At 49.5% G+C, this 17,302-nt stretch overlaps 2 protein-coding genes across 5 annotated transcripts in view; both read left to right on the forward strand.

The window, feature by feature from the left end:
• Positions 1-17,302, forward strand: part of LOC129817822 (microtubule-associated protein RP/EB family member 3-like) — a 51,781-nt gene that overhangs the window by 5,016 nt on the left and 29,463 nt on the right. The gene's annotated exons all lie outside the window — the stretch shown is intronic.
• LOC129817821 (uncharacterized) lies at positions 9,019-17,298 on the forward strand. Its single transcript, XM_055873394.1, has 2 exons — positions 9,019-15,579; positions 15,680-17,298. The coding sequence occupies exon 2, from the start codon at positions 16,046-16,048 to the stop codon at positions 17,042-17,044; it is 999 nt and encodes a 332-aa protein (XP_055729369.1). The 5' UTR covers positions 9,019-15,579; positions 15,680-16,045; the 3' UTR covers positions 17,045-17,298.

Genomic DNA, 17,302 nt, shown 5'->3' on the forward strand with positions numbered 1-17,302 from the left:
ACATATAAAAAGCAATATTAGATTTTGATCGACACAGCCTAATTAGGAATTGTATATCTGTATTCAAACGTATTATTAAGACCTATTCTCAATATCATACAGGGTGGAAGCACCAGAACACAAGAGTGGATGACACCAAACTGCTTGGCAAAGCATTGTTTTAATAAATAATTGTTTCAATAAATCAAAAGATCAGCATTCATTACACCGTGGGCATTCGTTTCCCTGAAGGAGTTTCCGTTTGTGAATTTGCAGTAGCTCTTTTTGTAAATGCAGGACCTCAATCTGCAGTAGATTTTTCTCTGTCTGTCCAGCTCCAAAACATCAATATGAGCTTAGTTCATGTCAGTTCTGGGGCGTTTGCTTGGCCTGTCTGCTGTTTTTGTTGCTGGTGCAAGATCCAGGCACTGCTGCTTCTCCACAGCACAGGGTGTCAGCTCAAGGAAAGAAAATAAATTAAAGAAAATTAACTCTTTATTTTGCTATTTACGTGCCCATTTTGTACAACGATTGAATTGGGGCTTATGATATGAGCAGCCTTGGTATTAATGAGGATGTTATGTAACATGCTGTAATGGGTCTGATAACGGTAACCTCTGATAACGGTAACCTCTGATAACGGTAACCTCTGATAACGGTAACATCTGATAACGGTAACGTTGTAGTGAGTAGCATTAACGTTAGTTTTAACGTGCGTTATAGCCATTGATATTTACCAGTTATTTATGCTTACTAAATATTGGTGGGTAGAGTTGTCCATCGTTATCATAGGGGTTAAAGAGAGGGGCAAACTGCTGGGGATCAATTCCCTTGAGGAGTCCAAGGGAAATAGCCCCCCACCACTCCTCTGGTCTGGCCCCCACCACTCCTCTGGTCTGGCCCCCACCACTCCTCTGGTCTGGCCCCCACCACTCCTCTGGTCTGAAATAGCCCCCCACCACTCCTCTGGTCTGAAATAGAACCCCACCACTCCTCTGGTCTGAAATAGCCCCCCACCACTCCTCTGGTCTGAAATAGCCCCCCACCACTCCTCTGGTCTGGCCCCCACCACTCCTCTGGTCTGAAATAGCCCCCACCACTCCTCTGGTCTGAAATAGCCCCCCACCACTCCTCTGGTCTGAAATAGCCCCCCACCACTCCTCTGGTCTGAAATAGCCCCCCACCACTCCTCTGGTCTGAAATAGCCCCCCACCACTCCTCTGGTCTGAAATAGCCCCCCACCACTCCTCTGGTCTGAAATAGCCCCCCACCACTCCTCTGGTCTGGCCCCCCACCACTCCTCTGGTCTGGCCCCCCACCACTCCTCTGGTCTGGCCCCCCACCACTCCTCTGGTCTGGCCCCCCACCACTCCTCTGGTCTGGCCCCCCACCACTCCTCTGGTCTGAAATAGCCCCCCACCACTCCTCTGGTCTGGCCCCCCACCACTCCTCTGGTCTGGCCCCCCACCACTCCTCTGGTCTGGCCCCCCACCACTCCTCTGGTCTGGCCCCCCACCACTCCTCTGGTCTGGCCCCCCACCACTCCTCTGGTCTGGCCCCCCACCACTCTTCTGGTCTGAAATAGCCCCCCACCACTCCTCTGGTCTGGCCCCCACCACTCCTCTGGTCTGAAATAGCCCCCCACGACTCCTCTGGTCTGGCCCCCACCACTCCTCTGGTCTGGCCCCCCACCACTCCTCTGGTCTGGCCCCCCACCACTCCTCTGGTCTGGCCCCCCACCACTCCTCTGGTCTGGCCCCCCACCACTCCTCTGGTCTGGCCCCCCACCACTCCTCTGGTCTGGCCCCCCACCACTCCTCTGGTCTGGCCCCCCACCACTCTTCTGGTCTGAAATAGCCCCCCACCACTCCTCTGGTCTGAAATAGAACCCCACCACTCCTCTGGTCTGAAATAGCCCCCCACCACTCCTCTGGTCTGAAATAGCCCCCCACCACTCCTCTGGTCTGGCCCCCACCACTCCTCTGGTCTGAAATAGCCCCCACCACTCCTCTGGTCTGAAATAGCCCCCCACCACTCCTCTGGTCTGAAATAGCCCCCCACCACTCCTCTGGTCTGAAATAGCCCCCCACCACTCCTCTGGTCTGAAATAGCCCCCCACCACTCCTCTGGTCTGAAATAGCCCCCCACCACTCCTCTGGTCTGGCCCCCCACCACTCCTCTGATCTGGCCCCCACCACTCCTCTGGTCTGGCCCCCCACCACTCCTCTGGTCTGGCCCCCCACCACTCTTTTGGTCTGAAATAGCCCCCCACCACTCCTCTGGTCTGGCCCCCACCACTCCTCTGGTCTAGCCCCCCACCACTCCTCTGGTCTAGCCCCCCACCACTCCTCTGGTCTGGCCCCCACCACTCCTCTGGTCTGGCCCCCCACCACTCCTCTGGTCTGGCCCCCCACCACTCCTCTGGTCTGGCCCCCCACCACTCCTCTGGTCTGGCCCCCCACCACTCCTCTGGTCTGAAATAGTCCCCCACCACTCCTCTGGTCTGGCCCCCACCACTCCTCTGGTCTGAAATAGCCCCCCACGACTCCTCTGGTCTGAAATAGCCCCCCACGACTCCTCTGGTCTGAAATAGCCCCCCACCACTCCTCTGGTCTGGCCCCCCACCACTCCTCTGGTCTGGCCCCCACCACTCCTCTGGTCTGGCCCCCCACCACTCCTCTGGTCTGGCCCCCCACCACTCCTCTGGTCTGGCCCCCCACCACTCTTCTGGTCTGGCCCCCCACCACTCCTCTGGTCTGGCCCCCCACCACTCTTCTGGTCTGAAATAGCCCCCCACCACTCCTCTGGTCTGAAATAGTCCCCCACCACTCCTCTGGTCTGGCCCCCACCACTCCTCTGGTCTGAAATAGCCCCCCACGACTCCTCTGGTCTGAAATAGCCCCCACCACTCCTCTGGTCTGAAATAGCCCCCCACCACTCCTCTGGTCTGAAATAGCCCCCCACCACTCCTCTGGTCTGAAATAGCCCCCCACCACTCCTCTGGTCTGGCCCCCCACCACTCCTCTGGTCTGGCCCCCCACCACTCCTCAGGTCTGAAATAGCCCCCACCACTCCTCTGGTCTGAAATAGCCCCCCCACCACTCCTCTGGTCTGGCCCCCACCACTCCTCTGGTCTGAAATAGTCCCCACCACTCCTCTGGTCTGAAATAGCCCCCCACCACTCCTCTGGTCTGAAATAGCCCCCCACCACTCCTCTGGTCTGAAATAGCCCCCCACCACTCCTCTGGTCTGAAATAGCCCCCCACCACTCCTCTGGTCTGGCCCCCACCACTCCTCTGGTCTGAAATAGTCCCCACCACTCCTCTGCTGCATCCTGTTTGGTTTTGACTTTACATTTTTTCCAGCACGCCTTTATCTGATTTGGGTCCCTCTTCTCTTTAATCCGCTTCGATCTGTTAAATCTGTCGCATAAATGGCCCAGGTGTCTTCCTTCTTTTTGACAGTCGTGTTGTCTGTCTTTTTATCCTCCAGTACGTTACTAAATTCTTTCATGAAATCGAAGTTTATTTGTCACGTGCCGAATACAACACCTTACAGTGAAATGCTTACTTACTAACCAACAATGCAATTTTGAAGTAAAAAAGAAGGTATTAGGTGAACAATAGATAAGTAAGGAAATGAATACAACAGAAAAAAACAGTAGCGAGTCTATATACAGTAGAGGCTATATACAGTAGTGAGGCTATATACAGTAGAGAGGTTATATACAGTAGAGAGGCTATATACAGTAGCTAGGGTATATACAGTAGAGAGGCTATATACAGTAGTGAGGCTATATACAGTAGTGAGGCTATATACAGTAGAGAGGTTATATACAGTAGCTAGGCTATATACAGTAGCTAGGCTATATACAGTAGAGAGGCTATATACAGTGTAGAGGCTATATACAGTAGCTAGGCTATATACTGTAGAGAGGCTATATACTGTAGAGAGGCTATATACAGTAGTGAGGCTATATACAGTAGAGAGGTTATATACAGTAGCTAGGCTATATACAGTAGCTAGGCTATATACAGTAGAGGCTATATACAGTAGAGGCTATATACAGTAGAGGCTATATACAGTAGAGGCTATATACAGTAGTGAGGCTATATACAGTAGTGAGGCTATATACAGTAGAGAGGCTATATACAGTAGAGAGGCTATATACAGTAGAGAGGCTATATACAGTAGCGAGGCTATATACAGTAGCTAGGGTATATACAGTAGAGAGGCTATATACAGTAGTGAGGCTATATACAGTAGAGAGGTTATATACAGTAGCTAGGCTATATACAGTAGCTAGGCTATATACAGTAGCTAGGCTATATACAGTAGAGAGGCTATATACAGTGTAGAGGCTATATACAGTAGCTAGGCTATATACAGTAGAGAGGCTATATACAGTAGAGAGGCTATATACAGTAGTGAGGCTATATACAGTAGAGAGGTTATATACAGTAGCTAAGCTATATACAGTAGCTAGGCTATATACAGTAGAGGCTATATACAGTGTAGAGGCTATATACAGTAGTGAGGCTATATACAGTAGTGAGGCTATATACAGTAGAGAGGCTATATACAGTAGAGAGGCTATATACAGTAGAGAGGCTATATACAGTAGTGAGGCTATATACAGTAGAGAGGTTATATACAGTAGTGAGGCTATATACAGTAGTGAGGCTATATACAGTAGAGAGGCTATATACAGTAGAGAGGCTATATACAGTAGAGAGGCTATATACAGTAGAGAGGCTATATACAGTAGAGAGGTTATATACAGTAGAGAGGCTATATACAGTAGTGAGGCTATATACAGTAGTGAGGCTATATACAGTAGTGAGGCTATATACAGTAGTGAGGCTATATACAGTAGAGAGGTTATATACAGTAGAGAGGCTATATACAGTAGAGAGGCTATATACAGTAGAGAGGCTATATACAGTAGAGAGGCTATATACAGTAGGGAGGCTATATACAGTAGAGGGGCTACATACAGTAGAGAGGCTACATACAGTAGAGAGGCTATATACAGTAGAGAGGCTATATACAGTAGCGAGGCTATATACAGACACTGGTTAGTCAGGCTGATTGAGGTAGTATGTACAGGTAGGTGTGGTTAAAGTGACTATGCATATATGATAAACGGAGAATAGCAGTAGCGTAAAAGAGGTGTTGGGGGGACAATGCAGATAGTGCGGGTAGCCAATGTGTGGGGGCACCGGTTAGTCGGGCTAATTGAGGTGGTATGTACATTTTTTTGAAACTTTATTTAACTAGGCAAGTCAGTTAAGAATAAATTCTTATTTTCAATGACAGCCTAGGAACAGAGGGTTAACTGCCTTGTTCAGGGGGCAGAACGACAGATTGTTACCTTGTCAGCTCAGGGGGATTCGATCTAGCAACCTTTCAGTTACTAGTCCAACGCTATAACCACTAGGCTACCCTGCCGCCCATCTAACCACTAGGCTACCTGCCTCCCCCTCTAACCACTAGGCTACCTGCCTCCCCCTCTAACCACTAGGCTACCTGCCTCCCCCCTCTAACCACTAGGCTACCTGCCTCCCCCTCTAACCACTAGGCTACCTGCCGCCCCACTCTAACCACTAGGCTACCTGCCGCCCCCTCTAACCACTAGGCTACCTGCCTCCCCCTCTAACCACTAGGCTACCTGCCTCCCCCTCTAACCACTAGGCTACCTGCCGCCTCTACACTCTAACCACTAGGCTACCTGCCTCCCCCTCTAACCACTAGGCTACCTGCCGCCTCTACACTCTAACCACTAGGCTACCTGCCTCCCCCCTTTAACCACTAGGCTACCTGCCTCCCCTCTCTAACCACTAGGCTACCTGCCTCCCCCTCTAACCACTAGGCTACCTGCCTCCCCCTCTAACCACTAGGCTACCTGCCTCCCCCTCTAACCACTAGGCTACCTGCCTCCCCCTCTAACCACTAGGCTACCTGCCTCCCCCCCTAACCACTAGGCTACCTGCCTCCCCCTCTAACCACTAGGCTACCTGCCTCCCCCTCTAACCACTAGGCTACCTGCCTCCCCCCTCTAACCACTAGGCTACCTGCCTCCCCCTCTAACCACTAGGCTACCTGCCTCCCCCTCTAACCACTAGGCTACCTGCCGCCTCTACACTCTAACCACTAGGCTACCTGCCTCCCCCTCTAACCACTAGGCTACCTGCCTCCCCTCTCTAACCACTAGGCTACCTGCCTCCCCTCTCTAACCACTAGGCTACCTGCCTCCCCTCTCTAACCACTAGGCGACCTGCCTCCCCCTCTAACCACTAGGCTACCTGCCTCCCCCTCTAACCACTAGGCTACCTGCCGTCCCCCTCTAACCACTAGGCTACCTGCCGTCCCCCTCTAACCACTAGGCTACCTGCCTCCCCCCTCTAACCACTAGGCTACCTGCCTCCCCCCTCTAACCACTAGGCTACCTGCCGCCCCCCTCTAACCACTAGGCTACCTGCCTCCCCCTCTAACCACTAGGCTACCTGCCTCCCCCTCTAACCACTAGGCTACCTGCCTCCCCCTCTACCCACTAGGCTACCTGCCGCCCCCTCTAACCACTAGGCTACCTGCCGCCCCCTCTAACCACTAGGCTACCTGCCTCCCCCCTCTAACCACTAGGCTACCTGCCGCCCCCTCTAACCACTAGGCTACCTGCCTCCCCCCTCTAACCACTAGGCTACCTGCCTCCCCCTCTAACCACTAGGCTACCTGCCTCCCCCTCTAACCACTAGGCTACCTGCCTCCTCCTCTAACCTCTAGGCTACCTGCCTCCCCTACACTCTAACCACTAGGCGACCTGTCTCCCCCTCTAACCACTAGGCTACCTGCCTCCCCCTCTATCCACTAGGCTACCTGCCTCCCCCCTCTAACCACTAGGCTACCTGCCTCCCCCTCTAACCACTAGGCTACCTGCCTCCCCCTCTAACCACTAGGCTACCTGCCTCCCCCCTCTAACCACTAGGCTACCTGCCTCCCCCCTCTAACCACTAGGCTACCTGCCTCCCCCCTCTAACCACTAGGCTACCTGCCTCCCCCTCTAACCACTAGGCTACCTGCCTCCCCCTCTAACCACTAGGCGACCTGCCGTCCCCACGCTCTAACCACTAGGCTACCTGCCACCCCCCTCTAACCACTAGGCTACCTGCCTCCCCCCTCTAACCACTAGGCTACCTGCCTCCCCCCTCTAACCACTAGGCTACCTGCCTCCCCCTCTAACCACTAGGCTACCTGCCTCCCCCTCTAACCACTAGGCTACCTGCCTCCCCCCTCTAACCACTAGGCTACCTGCCTCCCCCTCTAACCACTAGGCGACCTGCCGTCCCTACGCTCTAACCACTAGGCTACCTGCCTCCCCCTCTAACCACTAGGCTACCTGCCTCCCCCCTCTAACCACTAGGCGACCTGCCTCCCCCCTCTAACCACTAGGCTACCTGCCTCCCCCTCTAACCACTAGGCTACCTGCCTCCCCCTCTAACCACTAGGCTACCTGCTGCCTCTACACTCTAACCACTAGGCTACCTGCCGCCCCCTCTAACCACTAGGCTACCTGCCGCCCCCTCTAACCACTAGGCTACCTGCCTCCCCCTCTAACCACTAGGCTACCTTGCTGCCTCTACACTCTAACCACTAGGCTACCTGCCGTCCCTACACTCTAACCACTAGGCTACCTGCCTCCCCCTCTAACCACTAGGCTACCTGCCGCCCCCTCTAACCACTAGGCTACCTGCCGCCCCCTCTAACCACTAGGCTACCTACCTCCCACTCTAACCACTAGGCTACCTGCTGCCTCTACACTCTAACCACTAGGCTACCTGCCTCCCCCTCTAACCACTAGGCTACCTGCCGCCCCCTCTAACCACTAGGCTACCTGCCGCCCCCTCTAACCACTAGGCTACCTGCCGCCCCCTCTAACCACTAGGCTACCTACCTCCCACTCTAACCACTAGGCTACCTGCTGCCTCTACACTCTAACCACTAGGCTACCTGCCTCCCCCTCTAACCACTAGGCTACCTGCCTCCCCCCTCTAACCACTAGGCTACCTGCCTCCCCCTCTAACCACTAGGCTACCTGCCTCCCCCCTCTAACCACTAGGCGACCTGCCTCCCCCCTCTAACCACTAGGCTACCTGCCTCCCCCCTCTAACCACTAGGCTACCTGCCTCCCCCCTCTAACCACTAGACTACCTGCCTCCCCCCTCTAACCACTAGGCTACCTGCCACCCCCCTCTAACCACTAGGCTACCTGCCTCTCCCTCTAACCACTAGGCTACCTGCCTCCCCCTCTAACCACTAGGCTACCTGCCTCCCCCTCTAACCACTAGGCTACCTGCCTCCCCCCTCTAACCACTAGGCTACCTGCCTCCCTCCTCTAACCACTAGGCTACCTGCCTCCCCCCTCTAACCACTAGGCTACCTGCCGCCCCTACGCTCTAACCACTAGGCTACCTGCCTCCCCCTCTAACCACTAGGCTACCTGCCTCTCCCTCTAACCACTAGGCTACCTGCCTCCCCCCTCTAACCACTAGGCTACCTGCCTCCCCCCTCTAACCACTAGGCTACCTGCCTCCCCCTCTAACCACTAGGCTACCTGCCTCCCCCTCTAACCACTAGGCTACCTGCCGTCCCTACGCTCTAACCACTAGGCTACCTGCCGTCCCTACGCTCTAACCACTAGGCTACCTGCCTCCCCCTCTAACCACTAGGCTACCTGCCTCCCCCCTCTAACCACTAGGCTACCTGCCTCCCCCCTCTAACCACTAGGCTACCTGCCTCCCCCTCTAACCACTAGGCTACCTGCCTCCCCCTCTAACCACTAGGCTACCTGCCTCCCCCTCTAACCACTAGGCTACCTGCCTCCCCCTCTAACCACTAGGCTACCTGCCTCCCCCTCTAACCACTAGGCGACCTGCCGCCCCTACGCTCTATACATGGTCTACACATACAGAGACAGCATCAGATAGATGGTCTACACATACTGAGACAGAGAGGTGCTGTTTCACTGTCCATACAGCATCAGATACATGGTCTACACATAGAGAGACAGAGAGGTGCTGTTTCACTGTCCAGACAGCATCAGATACATGGTCTACACATACTGAGACAGAGAGGTGCTGTTTCACTGTCCATACAGCATCAGATACATGGTCTACACATACTGAGACAGAGAGGTGCTGTTTCACTGTCCAGACAGCATCAGATACATGGTCTACACATACTGAGACAGAGAGGTGCTGTTTCACTTGTATGCTTTAACTGAGACCTTGTTGACCCACTGTGCTGTCAAACTTAGCATACTCATGGGGCTGACATCGCTGGTCCAAATGTCAGTTGTGACAGCTAATGGCAGTGACGCCCATACCATGTAGCTCATGGATGTACGGTTCAACACTACTGTGGAACTCCGGTAGGGCAACATCGGAAAAAATAGCGCCTACTTGGTAGTGTGTACCGGACCTCGAGGTGTTCGACCAGTCGGCGAAAGCCAACATCATCCACGGAGGAGGACGGTTGATTGTCAAGGGCAATGAATTCCATTATCTCGGTACTAATGGATTTCACCTTTTGGGTTGTCTCGCTGATATGTTCTCACTCTTTCAAATGACTGCTGGACTTGTTGACTGTTCGGTCCACAACAGCAGACGTTGTGGGTTAGGAATGCTGTGTTGTATGTTTAGCGATGTATTTCTCATGGCGACATTACCTCATCTACCTATGTTACATAGGTATGTACCTCATCTACCTACGTTATATAGGTATTCATGTCAGCTTTGACATGACCTCATCTACCTATGTTATATAGGTATTCATGTCAGCTTTGGCATTACCTCATCTACCTACGTTATATAGGTATTCATGTCAGCTTTGGCATTACCTCATCTACCTATGTTATATAGGTATGCATGTCAGCTTTGACATGACCTCATCTACCTATGTTATATAGGTATGCATGTCAGCTTTGACATCGATTTGCACATTGGCGTTAACCTAGACATCGTGCCAATGCCGATGTTGGCATTTTAGCTAATATCGTCCGATTCCGATATGCTTACCGATATATATTGTGCATCCCTAGCTTTGATGCCTCATGATTGAGTATTGCTCTGTTCAAGTAGACTGTGATTTTGCTGTGATCTGATAGGGGTGTCAGTGGGCTGACTGAACACTGAGAGACTCTGGGTTGAGGTCAGTGATAAAGTAGTCTACAGTACTACTGCCAAGAGATGAGCTATAGGTGAACCTACCATAGGAGTCCCCTCGAAGCCTACCATTGACGATGTACATACCCAGAGTGCGACAGAGCTGCAGGAGTTGTGACCCGTTTTTGTTGGTTATGTTGTCGTAGTTGTGCCTAGGGGGGCATATGGGGGAGGGAATGCTGTCACCTCCAGGCAGGTGTTTGTCCCCCTGTGTGCTGAGGGGGGTATATGGGGGAGGGAATGCTGTCACCTCCAGGTAGGTGTTTGTCCCCCTGTGTGCTGAGGGTGTCAGGTTCTTGTCCAGTTTTCACATTTAGGTCGCCACAGAATAGTTCATGTCCCTGGGTCTGGAAATCTGGAGAAGCTGTCTTCATTAACGTATGGGGATTCTAGTGGGGGGATATACAGTAGGATGGAGAAGCTGTCTTCATTAAAGGGGATTCTAGTGGGGGATATAGGTAGCACACGAGGACATTTTTCTCTGAGATCATTTCCTCATTCATTTCTAGCCAGATGTAAAATGTTCCTGTTTGATTAATTTAATAGAGTGGGTTAGGTCTGCTCTATACCAAATTAGCATACCCCCTGAGTCTCTTCCCTGTTTCACACCTGGTAGTGTGGTGGATGGGACTACCAGCTCTCTGTAACCTAGAGGACAACCAGTGGGTCCGTCTCCTCTATACCACCCACCTGGTAGTGTGGTGGATGGGACTACCAGCTCTCTGTAACCTAGAGGACAACCAGTGGATCCATCTCCTACATACCAGGTTTCTTGTAGGATGACAATGTCTGTATTTCCAATTTCTTTGATGAAGTCCAGGTTCCTGCTCTTTAGGCCAAAGGCAGATGACCTCAGACCTTGTATGAGATGAGATAGTAGACTGTCCTGCCATTGTTGGACTCAAGAATTTTCACACAAAGCAAAGCAGTGCGGCACAAACAACAACACAGAGTTACACATGGGATAAACAAGCGTACAGTCAATAACACAATAGGGGGAAAAAGTATATGTACAGTGTGCGCAAATGGCGTGAGGAGGTAGGCAATAAATAGGCCATAGTAGCGAAGTAGTTACAATTGATCAGATTAACCTCTCTGGTACAAGCGTCCCACCTCGACAACAGCCAGTGAAATTGCAGGGCCACAAATTCAAAACAACAGAAATCCCATAATTAAAATTCCTCAAAAATACAAGTATTATACACCATTTTAAAGATAAACTTCTTGTAAATCCAACCACATTGTCCGATTTCAAAAAGGCTTTACTGCGAAAGCACACCATGCGATTATGTTAGGTCAGCGCCTAGCCACAGAAAACCTTACAGCCATTATCCAACCAGGGAGAGGTGTCACAAAAGTCAGAAATAGCATTAAAATTAATCACTTACCTTTGATGATCTTCATCTGATGGCACTCCCAGGTCTCCATGTTAGACAACAAATGTTCGTTTTGTTCGATAAAGTTCATCTTTATGTCTAAATACCTCCTTTTTGTTTGCGCGTTTAGTCCAGTAATCCAAATGCACAAGTCCAGACGAAAAGTCAAAAAAGTTCCATTACAGTTTGTAGAAACATGTCAAACGATGTATAGAATCAATCTTTAGGATGTTTTTATCATAAATCTTCAATAATATTCCAACCGGACAATTCCTTTGTCTTTAGAAATGAAAAGGGAACGGAGCTCGTGCTCATGGCTGCGCGCGTGACTAAACTAAAGGCTTTCAGCCTGACCACTGGTCCAAACAGCTCTTATTCGCCCCCCTTTCACAGTAGAAGCATGAAACAACGTTCTAACGACTGTTGACATCTAGTGGAAGCCTTAGGAAGTGCAATCTGACCCCATAGACACTGTATCTTGGATAGGCAAACACTTGAAAAACTACAAACCTCAGATTTCCCACTTCCTGGTTGGATTTTTCTCAGGTTTCCGCCTGCCATATGAGTTCTGTTACACTCAGACATCATTCAAACAGTTTTAGAAACTTCAGAGTGTTTTCTATCCAGATCTACTAATAATATGCATATCCTAGCCTCAGGGCCTGAGTAGCAGGTAGTTTACTCTGGGCACGCTTTTCATCCGGACATGAAAATACTGCCCCCTACACCAAAGAAGTTAACACTAGAATGATATATGAGCAGATGATGGTGTGTAAGTAGTGATACTGGTGTGCAAAAGAGCAGGAATGTAAATAAAAACAATATGGGGATGAGATAGGTAGATTGGCTGGGCTATCTACAGATGGACTATGTACAGCTGCAGCGATCGGTTAGCTGCTCAGATAGCTGATGTTTAGAGTTAATGAGGGAAATATAAGTCTCCAGCTTCAGCGATTTTTGCAATTCATTCCAGTCATTGGCAGCTGAGAACTGGAAGGAAAGGCGGCCAAAGGAGGGAGGTGCCGTCAGGTCAGTTCTGTCCTAGCAGCTTGGTAGCTTAGTAGCCTTATTTACTTTATATAACAACATTACCTAGAGGTTGTCTTTTACTTTTTGGCTTCAGAAGTAGGTTCAGACTGAACATTACTCACCCAGTGTTGTGATGGATGGTATTTCCAGGTTCAGACTGAATATTACTCACTCAGTGTTGGATGGTATTTCCAAGTTCAGACTGAACATTACTCACTCAGTGTTGTGTTGGATGGTATTTCCAGGTTCAGACTGAACGTTACTCACTCAGTGTTGTGTTGGATGGTATTTACAGGTCCAGACTGAACGTTACTCACTCAGTGTTGGATGGTATTTCCAGGTTCAGACTGAATATTACTCACTCAGTGTTGTGTTGGAAGGTATTTCCAGGTTCAGACTGAATATTACTCACTCAGTGTTGGATGGTATTTCCAGGTTCAGACTGAATATTACTCACTCAGTGTTGGATGGTATTTCCAGGTTCAGACTGAACATTACTCACTCAGTGTTGGATGGTATTTCCAGGTTCAGACTGATTATTACTCACTCAGTGTTGTGTTGGATGGTATTTCCAGGTTCAGACTGAATATTACTCACTCAGTGTTGTGTTGGAAGGTATTTCCAGGTTCAGACTGAATATTACTCACTCAGTGTTGGATGGTATTTCCAGGTTCAGACTGAACATTACTCACTCAGTGTTGTGTTGGATGGTATTTCCAGGTTCAGACTGAATATTACTCACTCAGTGTTGTGTTGGATGGTATTTCCAGGTTCAGACTGAACATTACTCACTCAATGTTGTGTTGGATGGTATTTCCAGGTTCAGACTGAATATTACTCACTCAGTGTTGTGTTGGATGGTATTTCCAGGTTCAGACTGAATATTACTCACTCAGTGTTGTGTTGGATGGTATTTCCAGGTTCAGACTGAATATTACTCACTCAGTGTTGTGTTGGATGGTATTTCCAGGTTCAGACTGAATATTACTTACTCAGTGTTGTGTTGGATGGTATTTCCAGGTTCAGACTGAATATTACTCACTCAGTGTTGTGTTGGATGGTATTTCCAGGTTCAGACTGAACGTTACTCACTCAGTGTTGGATGGTATTTCCAGGTTCAGACTGAACATTACTCACTCAGTGTTGTGATGGATGGTATTTCCAGGTTCAGACTGAATATTACTCACTCAGTGTTGGATGGTATTTCCAGGTTCAGACTGAACATTACTCACTCAGTGTTAGATGGTATTTCCAGGTTCAGACTGAATATTACTCACTCAGTGTTGGATGGTATTTCCAGGTTCAGACTGAATATTACTCACTCAGTGTTGGATGGTATTTCCAGGTTCAGACTGAACATTACTCACTCAGTGTTGGATGGTATTTCCAGGTTCAGACTGAACATTACTCACTCAGTGTTGGATGGTATTTCCAGGTTCAGACTGAATATTACTCACTCAGTGTTGGATGGTATTTCCAGGTTCAGACTGAATATTACTCACTCAGTGTTGGATGGTATTTCCAGGTTCAGACTGAACATTACTCACTCAGTGTTGGATGGTATTTCCAGGTTCAGACTGAACATTACTCACTCAGTGTTGTGTTGGAAGGTATTTCCAGGTTCAGACTGAATATTACTCACTCAGTGTTGTGTTGGATGGTATTTCCAGGTTCAGACTGAATATTACTTACTCAGTGTTGTGTTGGATGGTATTTCCAGGTTCAGACTGAATATTACTCACTCAGTGTTGTGTTGGATGGTATTTCCAGGTTCAGACTGAATATTACTCACTCAGTGTTGTGTTGGATGGTATTTCCAGGTTCAGACTGAACGTTACTCACTCAGTGTTGGATGGTATTTCCAGGTTCAGACTGAACGTTACTCACTCAGTGTTGTGATGGATGGTATTTCCAGGTTCAGACTGAATATTACTCACTCAGTGTTGGATGGTATTTCCAGGTTCAGACTGAACATTACTCACTCAGTGTTAGATGGTATTTCCAGGTTCAGACTGAATATTACTCACTCAGTGTTGGATGGTATTTCCAGGTTCAGACTGAATATTACTCACTCAGTGTTGGATGGTATTTCCAGGTTCAGACTGAACATTACTCACTCAGTGTTGGATGGTATTTCCAGGTTCAGACTGAACATTACTCACTCAGTGTTGGATGGTATTTCCAGGTTCAGACTGAATATTACTCACTCAGTGTTGGATGGTATTTCCAGGTTCAGACTGAATATTACTCACTCAGTGTTGGATGGTATTTCCAGGTTCAGACTGAACATTACTCACTCAGTGTTGGATGGTATTTCCAGGTTCAGACTGAACATTACTCACTCAGTGTTGTGTTGGAAGGTATTTCCAGGTTCAGACTGAATATTACTCACTCAGTGTTGTGATGGATGGTATTTCCAGGTTCAGACTGAACATTACTCACTCAGTGTTAGATGGTATTTCCAGGTTCAGACTGAATATTACTCACTCAGTGTTGGATGGTATTTCCAGGTTCAGACTGAATATTACTCACTCAGTGTTGGATGGTATTTCCAGGTTCAGACTGAACATTACTCACTCAGTGTTGGATGGTATTTCCAGGTTCAGACTGAACATTACTCACTCAGTGTTGGATGGTATTTCCAGGTTCAGACTGAATATTACTCACTCAGTGTTGGATGGTATTTCCAGGTTCAGACTGAATATTACTCACTCAGTGTTGGATGGTATTTCCAGGTTCAGACTGAACATTACTCACTCAGTGTTGGATGGTATTTCCAGGTTCAGACTGAACATTACTCACTCAGTGTTGTGTTGGAAGGTATTTCCAGGTTCAGACTGAATATTACTCACTCAGTGTTGTGATGGATGGTATTTCCAGGTTCAGACTGAATATTACTCACTCAGTGTTGTGTTGGATGGTATTTCCAGGTTCAGACTGAATATTACTCACTCAGTGTTGGATGGTATTTCCAGGTTCAGACTGAATATTACTCACTCAGTGTTGTGTTGGATGGTATTTCCAGGTTCAGACTGAATATTACTCACTCAGTGTTGTGTTGGATGGTATTTCCAGGTTCAGACTGAATATTACTCACTCAGTGTTGGATGGTATTTCCAGGTTCAGACTGAACATTACTCACTCAGTGTTGTGTTGGATGGTATTTCCAGGTTCAGACTGAACGTTACTCACTCAGTGTTGTGATGGATGGTATTTCCAGGTTCAGACTGAACGTTACTCACTCAGTGTTGTGTTGGATGGTATTTCCAGGTTCAGACTGAATATTACTCACTCAGTGTTGTTGGATAGTATTTCCAGGTCCAGACTGAATATTACTCACTCAGTGTTGGAAGGTATTTCCAGGTTCAGACTGAACATTACTCACTCAGTGTTGGAAGGTATTTCCAGGTTCAGACTGAATATTACTCACTCAGTGTTGTGATGGATGGTATTTCCAGGTTCAGACTGAATATTACTCACTCAGTGTTGGATGGTATTTACAGGTTGCGCTGTGTTTCTTCTGCAGGTTTTGGTTTGTTAGAACTCAGGAGCTCATTAGCCCCCCTCTACCTCTGTCTCTCTCTCTCCCTCTGTCTCTCTCTCTATCTCTCTGTCTCTCTCTACCTCTGTCTCTCTCTCTCCCTCTCTCTCTCTCCCTCTGTCTCTCTCTCTCTCTCTCTCTCTCTCTCTCTCTCCCTCTGTCTCTCTCTCTCTCTCTACCTCTGTCTCTCTCTCTCTCTCCCTCTCTCTCTCTCTCTCTCTCTCTGTCTCTCTCTCCCCCCTCTCACGCTGTCTCTGTCTCTCTCTCTCTCTCCCCCCTCTCTCTACCTCTCTCTCTCCCCCCTCTCCCTCTGTCTCTCTCTCTCCTCCCGCTCTTCTCTCTCGCTCCCTCTCTCTCCCTCTTTCCCTCTCTCTCCCCCTCTCTCTCTCTCTCTATCTCTCTGTCTCTCTCTCTCTCTCTGTCTCTCTCTCTCTACCTCTGTCTCTCTCTCCCCCCTCTCACGCTGTCTCTGTCTCTCTCTCTCTCTCCCCCCTCTCTCTCCCCTCTCTCTACCTCTCTCTCTCTCCCCCTCTCCCTCTGTCTCTCTCTCTCTCTCTCTCTCTGTCTCTCTCTCCTCCCTCTCCCTCTGTCTCTCTCTCTCCTCCCGCTCTTCTCTCTCCCTCCCTCTCGCTCCCTCTCTCTCCCTCTTTCCCTCTCTCTCCCCCTCTCTCTCTCTCTCCCCCCTCTCCCTCTGTCTGTCTCTCTCTCTCTGTCTCTCTCCCCCCTCTCCCTCTGTCTCTCTCTCTCCTCCCGCTCTTCTCTCTCCCTCTCTCCCTCTTTCCCTCTCTCTCCCTCTTTCCCTCTCTCTCCCCCCTCTCTCTCTCTCCCCCCTCTCTCTCGGTCCCCCCCTCTCTCTCTCCACCCCTCTGTTTCTGTCTCTTTCTCTCTCGTGTCTCTAAGAGCCTTGTGCGCGTGTGTGTGTGTGTGTGTGCGCGCGCCCTTAGGTGTTTGTAATTCAATTATGTTTAACCTTGTTCTCAAACATGAGATTTAACATAAAAGGATTGTGTTTTTAACCATTCATGACTAATAATGTAATATAATCTTAAACTCTGTTTGTGCCTGTCTGCCTGCCTGCCTGCCTGTCTGCCTGCCTGTCTGCCTGCCTGTCTGCCTGCCTGTCTGCCTGCCTGCCTGCCTGCCTGCCTGCTTGCTTG

Source organism: Salvelinus fontinalis, chromosome 20 (genome assembly GCF_029448725.1).
Source record: "Salvelinus fontinalis isolate EN_2023a chromosome 20, ASM2944872v1, whole genome shotgun sequence".
Lineage (NCBI taxonomy): Eukaryota > Metazoa > Chordata > Actinopteri > Salmoniformes > Salmonidae > Salvelinus > Salvelinus fontinalis.

What these genes read in the sequence shown, in the direction of transcription:
- LOC129817821 (XM_055873394.1), top strand. Translation starts at nt 16,046, where the DNA reads ATGGATGGTATTTCCAGGTTCAGACTGAATATTACTCACTCAGTGTTG.